The sequence below is a fragment of the Martes martes genome (assembly GCF_963455335.1).
Source record: "Martes martes genome assembly, chromosome: X".
In the NCBI taxonomy this organism is placed as follows: Eukaryota; Metazoa; Chordata; class Mammalia; order Carnivora; family Mustelidae; genus Martes; species Martes martes.
The window spans coordinates 120,429,272-120,447,993 of record NC_137897.1 but is presented as its reverse complement, the minus strand read 5'-3'; the positions used below and the strand labels follow the sequence as shown (position 1 = coordinate 120,447,993).

The window sequence follows — 18,722 nt, the reverse complement described above, 5'->3', positions numbered from 1 at the left end:
CCCGGGCCGGCGGCTCTCGGGGGCGGGCCTGAGGCCCCCGGGGACGGGCCGGCGGCTCTCAAGGGCGGGGCGCGCGCCGTTCGGGGGCAGGTCGGCCGCCAGCCGGCCGCCGCCCGGCCGAGTCCGCGTCTGCGCCGGCGCCGGCGCCTGCGCGGAGCCGCGGAGTCCTTCCTCCCCGCCCGCCCCGCCGCCGCCCGCCAACCCCGGGCGGGGAGCTGGGAGGCGGGGCGGCGCGGGCAGGGGCGGGGCGGATGGCCGCGCCCGCCGCGAGGACCCCCGGAGCCGTTGGCCACGCTCTGGGGCCCCTTTTCCTTCGGCGGGGGGTCCGGGGCCGCGGGGCGGGGCCTCATGGAGGTCGTCGGCCTGGACAGTTGCGGAGGGGGGTGCACGGCGCGGGGTGCCGAGGGGCGGCCGGCGCCCGAGGCGAGGGTGCACTTCCGAGTGACGAGGTTCATCATGGAGGCAGGTAACCGCGCTGGGGAGAGGGCGGCCTTGCGGGAACCCCCTTCCCGGAGCAGGGGACGTGCAGGACGGGCAGCGGGCGCGGCTGGACGGGGTGGAGGTGGGGAGAGGCCCGGCTCAGGGGTGCAGGCCCCTGCTTCCCGCCGCGCCCTGTGTGCTAGGCTTTGAGCTGCGAGGAGGACACACACGGTCACTGCCACCTCGCGGACGGGCGCGCGGGCCCAAGGAGAGGACGTGGACAGGGACTGGCGCGAGCGACAAGGTGGTCGAATCCGAGCGCCCGCGGCTTGCGCCCCCCCCCCCCGCGCCTTGAGGCACATCTGTCTCCCCGCGCCCTTGGTCTTGCACAGCCTTTTGGGGGCCGCCGTTGGTGAGGCTCGTGACGGGCCCCGTCGGCGAGGTCCCGTCCCAGCGAGGACGCAGGCGGGGTGCCGCTCTGGTTCTGAAAACCCTTTCCAGGCTGTGTTCACGGAGGTGTTGGGTGCCCCTGCTTCCAAGGCGAGACAATGAAGCGAATCGGATCCCGTGGAAACACTGTAGCTCTCTCTGGCAATAGTATCTGCTGGGGGGCGGCGGGTTTCTTTTGATCTTTGTTACTTTGTGCACAGTCTGTGCCAGCGGGCTTCGGGCGAGTAGGCTTTCGAGTCCAAGTCAGCAGCCTGGGGGAAATGATGCAGGACCATTAAGCCCAGGGCTGTGTACATTTAATTTCCAGGAAGTTGCACAAGGTCCGAAGAAGGATGGCGGTGGCCTCCCACAGGCTGTGGTGCATCCGCTTGGAGGGTCCATGTAAACCAGGGCAGCGCGCTGCCCTTTGAGGACTTGCTACATCAAACAGGGCTTGGAGGGTCATATGCAGCTATGGCTCCATATCTGACGTCTCGGGACTGAAGAGTCTCGTGTAGGAGCTGCCTATGTAACTGAAGTTTAAACCTTGATGTGCTAAAAGCTCTTCCAGGTACCACTCTCCAAGGACTTCTCTATGAAATGTGTTGCATATGCCCTTGCTCTCCGTGTGAGGCCACACACGGGTCCTCCAAAGATGGCCCCATCCTAATCCCCCGCACCTGTGACCCTGTGACCCTATGACTGTACCCCATGCAGCAAAGGAGATTTTGCAGCTGGGATTAGCATCTCGATATGGGGAAACTACCCTAGATTATTCACGGGGCCCAGGATAATCTCATCTATCACATCCTTAGAGGTAGGAGTGACTGGCAGAGTGGAAGGCCGTGGAATGAGGGAAGCAGAGTTAGAAGATGCTCCCCCTGACTTTGACAAGGGGGGCAGGGGCCACAAGCCAAAGACGGCAGGATGTCTGGAAGCTGGGAAGGGCAACGAAGCATTCTCCCCTGGAGGCTCCAGAAGGAACCCACCCTGCCCACACCTTGAATTTAGCCCCCTAAGACTCATTTCGGACTTCTGACCACAAGGACTTTAAGAGAAACCGCACGTGTCGTTTGTGGTAATTCACTGCAGTAGCCCCAGGGAACTAAGGCACCGTGGGGAGAGGATGTTGACTGTAGTCTTAATGACTGTCGGTTGTCCCCCACCTTCTTTCAGTCTGTTGGATGTCATCTAACCTTCTCTTGTTAACCCTGGTCACTGTGAATTTATATGGGTTCTGTTACCCACTGCAGTGATTTCCTTAGGAGCCGTCCAGAGGAGAGATGGGGTGGGCTGGGGCGTGGGCTTTACCCCCTAAATCAAACCACCACGTGTTCTGGTTTTTGAGTTGTTCCCTTTTCTGTGTGTCGCTCTTCTTCCCTGGTACCTGCCGGGGGCCGTAGGTTTTGCTTTTTTTCTGCTCTGCCCGCAGTTGCCTTTGGCAGTCACCCTGCTTGTTTTCCTTGCCCTTTCCAACCTGCAGGCAAGGAAACCGGGGCCGAGTATAATCTTTAGTTGTAACCCTGGGACTCTGTGGCGTCTGTTCGATGCTCCGGCCTTTTCCCCCTGCTGTCATCTTGGCAGAATTTTTGTTCCGTGAGCTGTGGGAGTGAGGGGGACCTCTGCTTAAATGCTTTCCGAGGCAGAAACAGACACACAACAGTGTGTGGTCCTTTCCGGAATGTTGTGCAGAGGCTGACAGGCCAGGTGTGCCCGGGAGGGCTTGGCAGAAGTGTGGGGTCTGCAGTGCTGCTGGAGGGGACCTGCATTGGAGCACGAACCCCAGCGGCTTGTCAGCCCCGTAGAATCAGAGAGGCCTGGCTTGAAACCTCTCAGGCAGAGGACCCAGTGCAAGACCCAGCAGCCGCGGCCAGCCGGGCTCCGGGCTCCGGGCTCCTGGTCCTGTCTGAGCAGGGCTGTACGCCCTCAGCGCCCCACCCCGCAGCTGCAGCCCTGCTCTGGCACAGGGGGAGCCTGGCCAGAGCTCCTCTCCCGCCTTTCTCTTGGTAGGAGTCAAGCTAGGGATGCAGTCCATTCCCATCGCCACTGCGTGTACCATTTACCATAAGTTCTTCTGCGAGATCAACCTGGACACCTACGACCCCTACTTGGTCGCCATGTCTTCCCTTTATTTGGCCGGCAAAGTGGAGGAGCAGCACCTGCGCACTCGGGACATCATCAACGTGTCCAACAGGTGACGGCTTCCGGGCCAGGCCCGTTGGGAGGACTCACTGGTGTTCACCCAAGTGGGAGGGCAGAGAAGGGTCCCACTGAGCCCCGACCTGTGGTGACAGCGGTCAAGCTCAGAAGGAAGCGCCAGGGTGGTCCTGAGCCAGGGCGAGGAGCGCTGGCAGCAAAGGCAGGCGTGTTCCTGTGTCAGAAATGGGGTGAGTGGACGAGAAGCCGGGGCTGGATTAAGGGATGTCTCAAAGGCCCGAAAGAGTGTAGGGGAGCTGGGGTCCTGGGGAGGGGAGCGTGGCTAGAACATAGGGAGCTTGGAGAGATGTGTCAAGATTCGTCTGGAGTTTTGGGCAGGATGGATGGAATCAGTTGTGTTCTGTGGGGCCCGTAGGACCTTCCCAGGCAGGGGAGGGTGTGGACCCGGTTGGGCAATTATTTTATTAAGATGCTGTGGGAAACCAAGTCAGAATCGCTAACAAGCATCTCTTGCCTGGTGTGGGCATGGTGCTCTGGGGGCAGCCCCCTTGGGCCCAAGCAGCCGTGTTCCTATTGGGGAAGGATATGGGGGTCCAGCCAGGCTGCACTGAGACCCAGGGGGCTTAGCAGTTTGTGGAAAGTTACTGACCAGCAGTATGCGTAACCTTTCTAGAAACTAATCATTAGGAAAGAAAACTGTTTTGTGCTGCTTCTCTTTTAATCAACAGGTAATAGAAAGAGCACTCCCTGCCCCCTAAGCATGACAGGTTCATAGTGTACCATGAAAGCCTAAGAGAAAAACCGGAGAGGGAACCGAGGGAGGGCCGCAGCAGTCCACCTGTAATTGCCAGGTCCCCGGCAGGGGGGACTGGTAGAGGGGAAATTGTCTGGACCGCTAATTAGACATGAGCACCCGGGTGGGGTTCTGTGGGGAAGTTGCAGAAGGAGCGAGCAACTAGGAAGGCTGAGTCATTGGCAGAGAATTTTGATCATTTGAGTGTGAATCCTGTTCTCTTACATCTTGGTGATCATGCGTAGGTGGGAGTATCATGGATATATATGGCGTAAATAAGGACAGAAGGATCTGGAACAAAGGAAAGAGAGTCTGGGAACATAAAGCTGAACTACATGTATTCTTCTGTATATAGCTCCCCATGACATGTTTCAGGACCTTCCTTGGGCGCAGAGTAGGAGTCCTGGGCATTGCCATCCCGGGCGGTAAACCCTGTCTCTGATCCCAGCTGACTGTGACGGGAAGAGCGATCAGTTCAGGGTGTTAGAGCCTCCGGTTCTCCTGGAGCAGTCGCCAAGAGCTCGTCTTTACACTGGGCATGCTGCTGAGTGATACGGGACAGCCCGTGAGGGCTGAAACTAGAAGCCGGCTTCATTCCTCTGCTGGTTGCTGTTTTTGTCCTCTGCCGTAGGCCCATAGATGAAGAGTGATTTCTAAACCCATCAGTAGAACCAGCCCTATCCACGGCAGAACCCCGGGGTTTGGGTCTGGACACCAGGGGACTTGGGGGGCTCCCTGGGGGCACCTCCCCGGCCACCGCGAACGCCGCTGTCTCTCCGCGCAGGTACTTCCACCCGGGCGGCGAGCCCCTGGAGCTGGACTCCCGCTTCTGGGCTCTTCGGGACAGCATAGTGCAGTGCGAGCTCCTCATGCTGAGGGTCCTGCGTTTCCAAGTCTCCTTCCAGCACCCGCACAAGGTACCTGTGGGGGGGGGAGTGGCAACCGTTTCTAGAGGCGCGAGCCTTTTCGTTCCTTATCCTGAGACTGCCCCCACCGAACGCTCCCGAACATGTGGGCCGCGAGAGGAAGAGCAGAGTCGCAGCCGGGCGCCGGGGCTCCTGCCTGCGCGCCGTGACTGGCTTGCGCGGCCCCCTCCTGTCCCCACTCCCCGGGTTTCCTCCGGCAGCTCTCATTTCAGCTTCTGCCTTCCGGCCCGCTTGGCTGAGGCCGCGAGCTGGGACCCGTGTGACTCTGCAGCCCTTGCTGGTCCCGTGACCCCACACAGATCGCGTGCTCAGTGAGCCACGGGGAAGCGGGGCTGCTTTCGTGATGCCCCAGGGTTCCTGTCCCCAAGAGCCGCTCCTCTGCCTCAGAGCTCACGTGCCGCTCAGCTGTGCTTCGAGACCCACGAGAAGAGCCGAGTCACAGAGTTAAGCAGGCACACTTTTAACCGCTAGAAACGCACAAGCCCCAATAGAATGGGTTCTGACGGCAGCAAAAGGGATATGTGAGACCCTCGGAGCACTTGGATGTGACACTTTGGGGGCTCCAGGCCCCCGTGTGGGCAGCTTGGGAGGGTGGCCTGCAGGGCAGGATGTGGGGGTTGGGACATGGGTTGTGGAAAAGGATTTCATTTTGTTTTGAATTGAGACTTGCACTGAGGTGATTGTAGGCGCGCAGGCAGTCGGAGGGAATAGCGCAGAGATCCTGCCCGAAATGGACACTCTGTGCAGCCTCCCCGAGTGGAAACATTTCGCAGAACTCCAGTCAGTGTGCCGGCAGGGGTGTCGGCACTGGGGCAGCCCCACTGCCCTGCTGGGGACTCTCAAGGTGGCCGGGTGGTCACTTGCACAATTTCATTCCATATGCCCCTGCCTATATCCACGGCCGCAGCTGAACTACAGAGCAACTCCCATCACCACGGCTCCTTACAGTCTCACCCCGGCCTTCTGGACGGCCTTTCTAATCCCGGAAACCCCTGGTAGAGATTTAAAATAGTCGTGTTTCCGGTCGGTCGGTCGGTCGGTCGCCTGATGCAGGGGAAGGCAGGAGCCGGCTGGGCTCCGGGTCTGGGGAGGAACATCACCTGCCAAGGGGGCGGTCGGGTGGGGGAGTGGGGTTCAGTGTTGCCCGAGCCTAGCGTCCTTCCACTCACGTCAGGTCGGGGCGGGGTCTCCGGGAGCCGATGAGCCCCCCTTCCTGGCAGGCTGGGGTCGCATGCGTGTGTGTTCAGGCCTGTGCAGTGGGCTCGTCAGCGTGTTCGTAGGTCGGGCGGTTCAGCAGAGCGGCTGTCTTCCCAGAGTGGGGACGGATAGCTGAGCTGAAAAGCCGTTCCGAGTCTGCAGCCCAGCACTCCCGGAAAGCATGGTCTCCAGTCTTAGTCCAGAAAGCAGGCGTCCTGTCCCCCGGCAGCCCCTGGCCTGAGGCTGGGCACACGGGCGCCGCATCCTGTTTGGAAGACGAGGACGCTATTTCCGGAGCTTACGTTGAGTTGGGCAAGGGGATACGCCGAATGGTTTCTGACGGCGGCTAGAGCAGGGCCAGGTGATGGAGAGGGACTGTGGTAGGGGTGGCCATCGCGAGAGGCTTGTGCAAGTTCCAGGAGCTGGGCCAGGGGTGAGCGTGGGTGGGTACCCGGGCCCCGGGCCAGAGGAAGAGACCATTTCGGGCAGAGGGAGCCACGAATGCCAAGGTTGGAGGGGTTAGCGAGCTCGGCCTGTTTAATCGTGGTGGGAAGGTGGGACGGCGCAGGGCTTGGAGGCCCGTGGAAGGCACTGGGGCTTTTCTCTAAGGGACCCAGGGAGCTGTTGGAGGGCTTGAACGGAGAGATGGCTTGATCCGGTTTGTGTTTTATTCCTGTCGAGACAGCTTAGGGGCAGAGCGGCTGGTGGGCGGTGGGGTGGGGGCGCAGCGCCTCCCAGCAAGGAGTCGGGTGTCCTGGGGGCCGGAGCCCCAAAGGCCCATTGGCTGACTGGTGTGTCTTTGCAGTACCTGCTCCACTACCTGATTTCCCTCAAGAACTGGCTGAACCGTTACAGCTGGCAGCGGACCCCCGTTTCCGTCACTGCCTGGGCCCTGCTGCGGGACAGCTACCACGGGGGGCTGTGCCTCCGCTTCCGGGCTCAGCACATAGCCGTGGCAGTGCTCCACCTGGCTCTGGAGGCCTATGGGGTGCAGGTGCCCGCCGAGGCCGAGGCCGAGAAGCCGTGGTGGCAGGTGAGGTGACTGCTCAGTCTGCTGGTGTGTCCCCCTTTCCTTCGCCTGAGGACTCGTCCGTGTTCCTTTGTAGGCACCGTCCAGGAAGGAAGATACGGGCTGCTTAGCGATACCGAAGCGTGAACGCACCCCGTCATGATTGTCCGAGGCGGGGGCTCTCCCCCTTGGCACCGTGGACGTCTGGGGCTGCCTCGTTTTCCATGGCGACACCGTCCCGTGCTGCCCTGTAGACGCCCCAGTCGTGACCATCAGAGATGTCTCCCGACCTTACCGAGTATCCCAGGGTGGGGATCAGCCCCGGCCGTTCAGCCAAGCGCTTCTGTTGAATTGAGCGGGAGCTTGCCACAGATCGGAGGTTTCATAAACTTGGATTCACATCGGAAGAAGTGTAGGGGACCCTCTGAAAAGAGGGGTTCATCGTGGACAGGCAGATAGACGGTAGCTGGATCGGTAGCTGACGGAAGGATAGAGGGGCGGACAGACAGACGGATGATAGAAGATGGACCGGCAGGTGGATGGCCCGAGGTCCCGAGGTGGGCCGGCCTCCCCCGCCCTGCCGAACCCACAGCACGGTTGGTAGAGCACGAGTCTGGGGAGGGGCTGCCCTCGAGCTTCCCTGAGGAGGCCCCAGTTTCTCACAGTGGAATTTTGAGACCATTTCTGGTTTTCCCTTCCCCGCGCTAGACCTGAGTCTAGTTTGCTCTTCCTTTCGTGTAACACCTCGTAGTCCGGCCTGGCCCTGGAGGAGTGTCTCTGCGAGCGCTGCCCGCGGTCCCTGAGGGTTTCCCCTCCTTGGGCGCCCGCCCTCCCCGGCAAACCGCCAGTGGCCAGAAGTCTTCTGAAAGGTGTCCTCTGTTTCCCGAAGAGAGGGGGCCCTCCTGGGTCTGCTCCTGGCGCCCCCACCCTTCCTGCAGCTCGTGGCTCCCATGGTGGCCCTCCTTTCGCGGTGTTCCTCCCCCGGCGGGCCCTCTGCGGAGACCCGGCTTCTCCCGCTATTCGTTCTCTTATTCTTCACTGTCTGTCCAACCCCTGCAGCTACCCAAGGTAGCAAGCGCCGGGAGGTCAGGGATCTTGTCTGCTTTATCAGCCGCCCTAGGCCCGGTGCCTAGACCCGGCACATAGTAGGTGCTCATGTGTCTTCGAGCAGACACGTCTGTAGCCCTGGTCTCACGTGAGACGCACGTGCTCTGACAGCATGGGGTTGAAAGGGGTCTGCGTAGACAGAGAGTAGTGCTCCGTGCTGGGGTTTCTTGGGGACTGCCAGATCGTGTGACCATAGTGGCCCGGCTCTATGGGTGGTGGCAGAAGGGGCTGCCACTTCCCGGCCCTGCTCTCCGGGGGCGTGTGGTGGGCACGGCAGCCCCTGCCGTCTTGGCTGCTTGGATCTGCGATTTCATCCCTCTTTCCCATTGTCCGGCTCTCCTCTGTGTGTCTGCCTTTCTGCTCTCCTTTCCTTTCCCCTGCTCCTGAGCGACCCTGGTCACCCCCTCACCGCCTCTGCCTCCCACTCCCTGCCCTCAGCAGGGGAGGTACTGGGAGGCAGCCACCGCAGGCAGCCACCGTAGGCCTGCTTTCTGGGCAGCACCGGCTTACAAGTGATTGTTAGGACTGGGGAAGGGTGGGGGGCAAGCTCGTTTCCACTCAGCTCTTCACCTTTCCCGCCTGGCTCCGGGCCATATGCACCAGGAGCATCCAGAATCGGGGGGCCTTTTGGGCTTGTGATGTGCAAGGACCAGTTGCCGTATGAGAAATGACTCTGGATGCTGCCCCCCCACAATGCCTGCCCGCCCGCCTGGCCCTGGATGCCGACGTCTGAGTTGGGAAATACTTTTCCTCCTTGTTCGCTCTCCTCCTTGCTCGCCACTCCCTGCAGCAACCGCCTCTCTGTTGTCGTCCCTTGTCTCCCGGGGGCTGGGGCTTTGCCATGCTGGTCAGGAGCCTTGGGAGGAGAGCGTGAGTGCGTCTCACCAGAAGCCTGCGGGTACTTGAGGGTGAGAGGGGCAGGCCTTTGTGCCAAGCTGTGTGGGGCCTCCGGGTGGATGAGGCACTGACTCTGGAGCGGGGGTCAGAATGTCTGTCCTTACGGAGGCTGAGCACTGTTCCGTGGTACAGATGGACCACGTTGTGACTGTGCATTCCTCCAGGGTGGACTCTCGGATTGCTTCCACCTTTTGGCCTGGGACTACTTTTTAAGTCTTTTTTTCTTGGCTTGAGGTCCCCAGGAACACACAAAGAGTGAACCTTGGCAAGCGAGCCCAAGCCCGTATTTTGGAAGCATTGATTTTCCACCTAGAGTCTGGGGCAGGAGGGCCAATCTTCATGGCCAGGGTTTGGGATTTTCGGGCCACAGTTCCCTACCTGTGGCAGTAGCTTACGGAGGGCCCCGGATTTCTTTGGTGGCTGTGGAGGGGGTGCGCTCACGTCTGGTTTTTGCCCTGGCTTGGCCCAAGGTCTTGACCCTACTGGTACCTTGGTTCCCCAGGCAGCAACCTCTGGGCCCAGGAGGCCACAGCATCTAACCGAGATCTCCTTGTTTTGCTTTTTATTTCCCACGTCATCAGGGGCCCCCGAGAGCACCCGCAGGCTCGATGCTTCACTAGGAGGGCTCGCAGATCTCAGAAGAGCCGTACAGCGGCTCCTGGTCACGGCCGTTGTGGTCAGTGACAGAGGAAGCGCACAGTTCGGAATCGGCGAGGATGCAAGGAGCGCAGGGCGGGGGCCGGGACAGACCAGGCCGGAGCTTCTGGGCCCCTGGCCGGCGGAGGCGTGGGCCAGGCCGTTTCTCCCGCGGCCTGGGGTGACAGCCCGCCCCGGGCCCCGCTGCCAGGGAAGCCTCCCTGAGCGGTGCTATCGGGGGACTTGAGTGCAGGGCCGGTCCCATGGGCCTGGAGCTCCTGTGGGGCTGACCTCGGATGCTCATCTCTGCCCCCTACCCCCTCCCCGGAGGTGAAGCTAAGAGGTGTGGCCCAGCTCCGCCCCAGGGGGACTGAGACCCTCTCATGGGGCAGGACATCCCGGGGGCCAGAGGTCCTTTCCCCGGGGCTGGGCAGGGACCGGAACTTCCTTGGGAACATGTGGCGTTCACCCTGAGCTGCACACCCCTCTTGGTTTGGGCCCCTAGGGGTTCACCTGATGATTTTATAAGCTCCGCAGCGCAGTCAGGAGCCTGGCTGGTCTAGGCTGTGGAACGGGTGCAGGTGTGCTCCGGGGCCGGCCCGGGGTGGAGTGCGGTTCAGTGGTTTGGCCTGTTTACTTCTGGAAATGAACCCCTGGCCCAGCTCTGTCACCAGCCCCCTGTCCTGTCTGGGCAGATGATCCCTGAGGCCTTTTGCATCTGGAGTGGTCTCTGCTTTGTGGTCAGCGAGGCTGGACGTGGACGGGCTTTGTGGAGAGCCGCCGTCATCTCTGATCGCCAAGCCTCTGTGCCATCCCCTGTGCAGTGCGGTTCGGCGATTAGTGGCGGGTGCCTTGTTTCTCACAGAGGGAGTCTAACCGGAACCTGTTTTCCTTCTCCTTTCTAGGTGTTTAGTGACGACCTTACCAAGCCAGTCATTGATAACATTGTGTCTGATCTCATTCAGATTTATACCATGGACACAGAGATCCCCTAAGGCCCTGGTCCAGGCCTGCCCAAAGAAGCCCGGGATGCTCGGCTGCCTGGGGACGGCATCACCACGTCGCTGTGACGGCTGGTCCCCAGAAGACCAGCTGGGAGGACTGGTTTTGTGCTGCTGGAGATGGGCTGGTGAAGGCGATGACCTGCTGCCACTCTGATTCTCATGCTGACTGTCCCCGGCAGCTGTGGTCCAGATGGTGATGGGCACTGTGCCTCCTGCGGGCAGGCCGGGGTGCACCAGGGGAAGGGCCCCCCAGGCATCCGTGTCTGCTTCTGTCCTTTGAGAGGACGCCGACTGCAGTTGAGGTGTGACGTCATTGGAAGCAAAATCAAAGAACAGATGAGACTGTACCCTTGGGGATTTTTTAAAGCCAGATTTATAGGAAGTATGAATGTGCAACACAGATGGAATTTTATTTTGTATAATAAAAGATGATACAAATCGGCGGAGACGCCCTGTCTTTGCTCTGTGGCCGAGGCTGCTCTGGGGGCTCTCCAGCCTCGGTTTCCCCAGAAGTGCTCTCCCTGGATGGAATTGCCCCTCGTGCGTCCACTGCCTTCTGAGGCCCTGGTGTCCGAGTGTGTGCTCACATCCTGGTGGCGTTCCCCGAAGGAGTCCCCATGTCCTCACTCCTCCACTGGGACATCTGCAGGACTTGGCGCCCGTCCCATTCAGTGAGCGAACGTCAGTTTTGGAGAGAGGGACTGGGGAGCATCACTGGAGTTCCCCAAACCCAGATCTGACCAAAATGTAACTAGAAAGTACTTGATAGTTTTTTCTTAAGTGTGAAGCCAGTGAGTCTGGACGGAGAGCCTGGAGAACCTTGGCCACGACACACTCCTGACCCACTCAAAGGGCAGTTCTTCCAGAAGACTTGCTTTTGGGTGCGTTAGAGAAACAGAGCAGCCTAGGTTGTTGTGGGAGCTGGCCGGAATGCCGGGGTCCCGCCAGCTGCCTCCGAATGCTCGTCTCCAGCGGAGGAGACACATGGAGGTGTCCCACACTGGTTACCAGTCAGGCAGCGGGGCTTGCTTGAGTTTACTTAGCAACCGTCTTCTTTGTCTTCAGGATGAGAGATCTGAGTACGTGTCCGCTTTTCTACTGTGTCCTTTCCATATCTGTCCGCCCAGCACAACCGGGAGCTCTTTGAGGACAAGGCTGGTGCTCGGAGCCAGGGCTCTTGAGCGTGGAGCAGGTGGCAAGGAGTTAGGCCTCTCTCTGTGAGCAGCTCTCGCTCTCACTGCTCCTTTCTGTCTTCTGCTATTTAAAAAGGACCTCGTCTGCCTCGTGCACTTCCTCCCCACAGGCTGGGCCCCGGCGTTGCCCCCTGGACCCCAGCCTCACCCATCCCGCCCTGACCCAGCGCTGCCCTTGGCCAGTGCCTGTTGCTGGTCTGAATGGAATTGGGCAACGGATGTTTCACTTTTGGATAATCTGTCTTCTCTCCCCTGACCAGATCACAGGCTCTTATAGAAGCTTCCATTTCTTTGGCTCTCTTAAGGTTGAGCCTCCAGCGAGGCAGCCGGCCCCCACACACTTGATGCGGGGTCATTTGCTCAGCTCTCAGAAGGCAGAGCGCCCTGCCCTGGTGGGAGGGCTGGGTGGAGGGTATGGGAGAACCCTCTGGAGAGTTCTCTCCATCTGCGCCTGTTCCCATCTGTTTGCTCCCCACCCCTGTCCCAGGACTTACCAGAAAGAAGGGAAGATGGTCGGCCAAAGCTCTCTGGGGATTTGGTGAACATCCCTGCCCTGGCTTGAGGGCCCCTGTTTCCGAACCGGGAAAGCGTGGCTCCGGAGGCTGGGGTCTGGGGCTCGGGGCAGGCTCTGGAGATCCCGTACCTCTAGGTTTCCTTTTATGACAACCGCATAGCAGGCCTCTTCTTTTCTTTCTATGGGACTCAGTTTCCCACTTTGTAAATTGAGCAGGTTGGACCAAATGATCCCAGACTGGGATTGCTGATCACTCGTTTCATTTTTTATTTTATTTTTTTGATCGCTATTTTAAAATCCCTTAACCTGCCCCTGTGCCTGTCGTGCTGCTCGGTGGGACTTCTGGGCCTGTCTTGTCAGCGCTTACCCCGTGGGGGTCGTCTCTGTTTCCCTGATGCAGCCGGGGCCGGGAGCTCCCCGTTCTGCGTCATCGTCATCGGGAGGGAGACGAGGAAAGGCGCTGGTCAGCAGTGAGGGATGGCGATGCGATTTCCTAAAACCCAAAGCTTCCGGGACCTTCTTAGTGCAGAGCACATCTTAATTACTGTAAAGTGATGAATGGCCGGGCCTTACCCGGCCCATCAAACGGATGGAAGGAGGGGGGCAATCCGGGTTCTATGAGGAACTTGGCTGGTCTCTTCCTTTCCAGCCACGGTTGAGTGAATGGTGTCCCCGAAAGGATGTGTCTATGTCCCAACTCCTGGAACGTGGGGATGGGTCCTTGTTTGAGAATAGGCTCTCTGTAGCTATTGTCGGTGTGAGGTGAGATCCTACGGGGATAGGCTGGGTCTGAATCCGAGACGACTGGTGTCCTTGTAAGATGCAGCGGTGGCCCGTGCGGAGGGAGAAGGCGGCGGCGGGCCGGCGGCGGCAGGAGGAGTGGCGCCCACCAGCCAGGGCTGGCCAAGGACAGCGGCGACCGCAGCCGCTGGAAGACGCAAGGAAGGATCAGCCCCCAGAGCCTTCGGGAGGGGGAGGACCGCCCTGCCCACACCTGGATTCCTGCCTTCTGGCCCCCGGAGCAAGGGGTGGATGACGGCCTTGTTATTTTAGGCCCTGGCCCTGCCCCCTGCCACCACCATTGTCAACTCCTACGGGGCCTTCCTCAGACTCCCGGGCTGCACCTTTGTTCCCAGGGGTGCTCCTGGGTGGTGAACTGTCGGCCAGCTTTGTGCAGGGATGGGTGCCGTAGTGCTGCCCAGTTGTCTCGCGTGGCAGAAATTAGCAATGTGGGGGGCACGCATCACCCTCCGTAAGGTGCCAGCTCCCTGCCCAAGGCGTGGATCCCCCATCTAGACTTGCTCGGCCTTACGGTTCAAGGTGGACTCCTACCTCCGTGAAGCAAGGGCTCTTTGCTGTTTGTCTGCCGTTTGCTGTTACTGGTCTTTCTGCCTTTTTTAGACATATGGGCTCTGGTGGTTGGGAGGGAACTTAGGAGCCATTTTTCTCCTTTCTTGGCAGCTTCCCTGGAAAAGGCATCCGCTGGCGTTGCCAAGTTTGAAGGCGTGATGTGTGGAGTGGCGAAATGGAAACACAGGCAAAGGCGATGTGGGTAGTCTTGGCCCGGTCGCCGTGGTGGTCATTTGCAAGTTTTGGACCAGAGCTGCCTTTGTGGTTCTGCTGGCAGAGTGGAGGGGCTGGGCCGCAGGGCACAGTTGTCCCCCGCTGCAGGCGTGCGAAGGGATGACCCGGCGAGCAAGCGGGTGACAGGAATAACGGGTTTTCTTTCCCTGGCTTTGGCTTAAAGAGGAATTCTGATTACACCCTTTGTGCGCTGCTGGGGGGGGGGGGTGGTTTCAAATGGTGCATCCACTTTGGAAAACAGTTTGGCAGCTCCTCAAAAAATTAGACCTAGCATTACCAAATGACCCGGCAGTCGCACTTCTGGATGGAGACCCAAAAGCAGGGACTCAGCCAGGTGTTTGTACACCCGTATTCGCGGCAGCGTGATTCACAGTAGCCCAAAGGTAGAAGCAATCCAGGTGTCCCCTGGTGGATGAGTGGATAAAGAAAATACAGTCTAGCCATACAGTGGAATGTTCTTCAGCTTTAAAAAGGCAGGAAATTCTGACACAGGCTGCAAACACGCATGAAGCTTGAGAACACGGTGCTGAGCGACATCAGCCAGTTTCAGTTACTGTCTGCCTGCACTGCTGCCTGCACCGAGAGCAGTCAGACCCCGGGAGACAGAAAGGCCAGTGGGCACCTGGGGCTGTGGGGGGGGGCACGGGACGAGGAATTAGTGTCCAATGTGAGCAGATTTCAGTTTGGGGAGTTAAAAGTGCTCTGCAGATGGATGGGGGGGATGACTGCACGGCACCGGGAAAGTACTTCATGTCGTCGCTTAAAACTGGAACGTGACTTTTATGGTGTATGTATTTTGCCGCAGTCAAAAAAAAAAAAAATATGTGCATTTGGGTTTGTGGCCCCTGCCCTCACCTTCCTTGGAGGATGCCGGCCTGGACCTTCAGGTGAGGCCCCTCTGGGTTCAGACAGTTAGAGGACCGCCATGCAAACCTTCGCTAACAGTGCCTCTGACCCCCACAGGGCAGGTGAGCCCTTTCTTCCTTCCAGAAGGGTTGGACAGGTGACTGCACACCCGGTGGGGGGAAGCTCTACCATCCCTGGGGCTCATCTCAGTGGTGGCGAAGCGGATGAAGACACCTCCTTTTCATTGCAAATGAGAATTCACCAACTAATAAATCACACATGTTACCCAGACTGGGACTGTAGGAGCCTTTCATTTTTTTTTTTTTTAATACACAGAAATTTTGGTCTATTCTTTAAATTAGGAAATTCAACTACAGACTTTAAATTATTATGCATCTGGTCTTCCTCATTAAGATAATTTTTGTTCATCTTTATAACAGGCAGATAAGAATGTAAAACATATTTAATAACTGAACACAGCTGACCAAGCCATTCCGTATAATATGCTCGATAGAGGGGGGCTTCCTCACAAGACAGGTCCCTTAGCCAGAGCGACAATCGGAGGTCACAGCGCCCCTTTTCTGAACCCCACACCCCGAGGAAAGGCAACCTAGGGACTAAACAATGGACACACACAGGAGGCAACTTTGTACAGCAGCAGTGAGGGCGGTTGGGTCTATGCTGACTGTTCGTTCTACCGAGGTGTCTCTAACAGGGAATGAAAAGAAGCCCATGAGCAGAGCATACGCCCCTTATCTTTTTCAGTTGAAAGATTTCCAATTTTATTTCTAGTTTAAGAACACACAGACCCTCAACAGATTGAGTTGCCCTTTTTGTTGTTTGAACAAGGACATTAGGGAACAATTTACAAATGGGTAACATTCTCAATGTGCCCTTTGGAATAAAGGGATGGCTTTAAGTTCTCTGTAGCTGGCATTTTAAGTGGGATTTTCTTGTCTAACTGGAACTCCTTTGCCTGAGATTGGACTACTCCTGCTCAGCCTCGGGCCCAAGTGAGAGGCACAGGTTGGGCCTCAACTGCCTCTGGGCAAAACACGAGACAGCCGTGTTCAGCAGGTAAAGGACCCTCTGCGTTTTCTGCATTTCCCTCCCTGGTTAGTGTGCGTTCAGGGGAAACTGAGGCTTGGCACCAGGAGTGCCCATACGGCAGGGAGAGGTCCCCGAGGGAACCGTCTGGGGAGCCCAGGCCCAGCTCTCCCGCCTGCAGACAGGGTTAGCTTTCCTCAGCTTTCCTCAGCTTTCTGGGCTCGTGGGGCTGAGCCACAGGGGCCCTCAGGGGCTCTGCTCCCGCGTCGGCTTCCCCCATGCCCCCGTGGGTGGCTGCACACACAGAGCCACGCCTGCGTGGGTCATAGTTGTCCTTGAATGAGTGCTTTGGCAGGTGGTGACTGAGAACTGACCCCAGTCTCTTGATGGACCCCTCGGCCCAACTTCTTGGTTGTGGTCACATCAGCTCCTCTTGCGTTTGGACAGTACCTCTTCCTCTGCCACTTTCTGCCTGACTCTTGGTGCTCTCCCCACCCACACCCCACCTCCGTACCTGGCTGTCCTGGGGCTGCTGTGGGGTTCCGGGTTCTCCTGAGGGGGCGGCAGCTGGGGCGTGGACAAAGAAAGCCCGCCAGCCAGAATTCAGGACTGGGAGTTGAAACCAAAGGCCATGGGAAGCAAAACTCCCCTTTCCACCTACCGGAGGGGATCATTCTCATCAATACTTTGGTATTTTCCTTTTAAATAAAAAATTCCACTGAAAGGGTCACGCCCCCATAGGCAGGGGTCTCAAAGTGCTAAAGTTCCAATTCTAACCGCCCCCCGCCTGGTGTCTCTGTCCCCGACCTTGTCAGGAATCTGCACAGCAACACTCCCAGGAACCGTGCAGGAGGGAGGACCGGGTTGGAGCACGGAGGCTGGGCGGAAGGTGGGGGGGCAGCGGTGGGGGGGGGGGCAAGCAACCGAAAAGATACTCTCGCAGTCCCGTTCCCTGAAAAAAACCTGCCACAGTAAATAATGAAATTCCAAAATGAAAACACCTGATAGGAGGAATGGAAATATCATGCTGATAAATAGCTCCTTATTCTTTAAATATGCATCGGGTCATATATGTACGTATATGTCTATACGCACACACACAGCTACGCACACACGCGCACACATACAGACCGCACGTGTGTCCTGGGGGAGGGGCGCTCGGTGGTGCAGGTCCGTTTGCGGGCGCCTCACGGCGGCGGGGCGGGGGGCTGGCCGGGCATCCCGCGCCAACCATCGAACGCCCCATCAGCCGAGCGCAGGCCCCCGCCCCACCGCACAGCCCGAACGGCGAACGTCTGGTGGAATTGTAGTGTTCATTTAAAAAAAACGCTTCGATAGAAAAAAGGGAAACGCAGCTCTGCTCACGCTCTAGTTTCTCCCTCCTCCTCCTCAGTGCCAGGTAGGAAGCCTTGGGTGGAGCGGCTCCCGGCGAGCGCCGCGCGAGCACCCCCTGCAGCCGCCTTGGCCGTGGCCTCCTCGCAGGCCCGCGCCGGCCGGCCGCGTGCGCGTGTGTGCGGTGCGCGCGCTGAGAGCAGTTCCCCTAGAGGGACGTCTCCACGCTGTGGAGCGGGCTCCCGGGTCTGGAAGAAAACGCTGACGAGGTAGCTGACTTGGTGCCGTGCGTGGTCAGGTAGATGCCGCTGTCTATGGCGTTGTTGTTCTGGTTGGGGGCCGGGGGCGGGGGGGCCCGCAGGCGCTCCTCATTCTCGTCCACGTCCGTGTCATCGATGAGCGGGATGTTGTGGGTGTAGTCATTGATCAGGAACTCGGGCGTCGCCATGAAGTTATGAATGGAGGTCTTGGATTCCGGTTTCTCCAGGCCTTCGTAGAGCGAGCTACGGAACGCTTTCACCACCCGGATCTGGAGTGGGAGGTGGGAGGACAGAGGCGGGAGCAGGGAGGGAGGACGGGAGCAGGGCAGGAAGGGAGGAAGGAGGGAAGGGAGGCAGCCAAGCAGGAAGGAAAGAAGGGGACAGTCAGTGGCTGGTGCTGGCAAGTTCCACCCACGGCCGTGGTCTTCCGCCAGAACGGAGCAACTGGGACCGCTCTGCCTGGTCGCGCTAAGGGCTCCCGGGACTGGGTCCGTGTCTCCTCATCTGATCCACACACAGGACAAGTGGCACTAGCTTTCTCTAGGCTGACCTGGGCGGGTATTTTGGAGCTCGAGAGCAATCAGTGTGTGAGACTCTGGGCTGTCACCTCCCCTTTGCCAGCCCTGGGAAGGGGAGGACCGGCCGAGGGGGCCCTTGGGCCCTCTGGCAAATCTGAATTCCAATGTGGGGGAACAGGAAGATGATCCAAAACAGGGAGAATGCTGGAGACTGGACTCCCTGCTTCCTCCTACCAAAAAGTCCACAGGACTTTCTGATACGAGAAAGTCCCCAGTCTGTGGGCACTTAGCGGGCCTTTCCCAAGCGGGTCTCCCTTCCTGGCTTCTCTATAAACCTCTTTACTGTCCCTCCGGCTCTCGTGACTGTCGCCAGCCCCCATCACGCCCAGACCCATATGGCCATCAGTCTTCCCGCTGCTATGTTCAGGGGCGACTTCTGTGTCTCCGTCTTATTTGATTTCTCAGGGGCACCCAACACAGCTGACGGACCCTCCTTCTGGAAACTCCTCCCGGCTTCCCTGAATTGCCACTACCTGGCCCTACTCCTATGTCACTGGGTGCTCAGGCCCTGTCTCTCCCACGTCTCCTTCCTCTGTCTCACGACGCCCCAGAGCCCCAGCACGGGTTCATTGGCCCTGGCCCATCTCCCGGCCCTGACCGCCTCCACTAAAAATGGCTCCACTTTTGACTGCACCCACTAAGCCCGTCCTGCTTGGATGCCCTGATCCAACGCAACCGTGCCTCCTGCCTCCGACAGGCCCCTGCCTGCGGCTGGGTGCCTCTGGTTGGTTGTCATTTCCCCCCTTGCAATCTGGCGCTCGTTGCCCCTCCAGCATTTCTCACCCTGCGCTCT

The 18,722-nt window shown here is 59.0% G+C and overlaps 2 protein-coding genes across 13 annotated transcripts in view; one reads left to right on the top strand and one right to left on the bottom strand.

Annotated features, from left to right (window-relative positions):
• Nucleotides 1–235: 235 nt before the first annotated feature.
• CCNQ (cyclin Q) lies at nt 236–11,017 on the top strand. Of its 4 annotated transcripts, none has more exons than XR_013966275.1 (5): nt 236–466; nt 2,860–3,043; nt 4,584–4,716; nt 6,728–7,527; nt 10,477–11,017. XR_013966275.1 is itself a non-coding variant. In XM_080794763.1 (5 exons), the coding sequence occupies exons 1-5, from the start codon at nt 349–351 to the stop codon at nt 10,564–10,566; spliced, it is 693 nt and encodes a 230-aa protein (XP_080650889.1). In that variant the 5' UTR covers nt 236–348; the 3' UTR covers nt 10,567–11,017. The 4 variants fall into 4 exon arrangements, 3 of the variants coding, with proteins under 3 accessions (XP_080650889.1, XP_080650888.1, XP_080650890.1); XM_080794763.1 differs by having other exon boundaries at nt 6,728–6,955; nt 10,537–11,017; XM_080794762.1 differs by having other exon boundaries at nt 6,728–6,955.
• A 4,028-nt stretch (nt 11,018–15,045) lies between these two features.
• ATP2B3 (ATPase plasma membrane Ca2+ transporting 3) overlaps nt 15,046–18,722 on the bottom strand; it is a gene marked incomplete at its 5' end in the record, with an annotated part of 42,365 nt that continues 38,688 nt past the window's right edge. For all 9 annotated transcript variants that reach the window (XM_080795369.1, XM_080795370.1, XM_080795372.1 and 6 more), the window contains one exon: nt 15,046–17,620. In XM_080795369.1, coding sequence (XP_080651495.1) covers nt 17,300–17,620 — 321 coding nt within the window. In that variant the 3' untranslated portion in view covers nt 15,046–17,299. The remainder of the gene's footprint in view (nt 17,621–18,722) is intronic.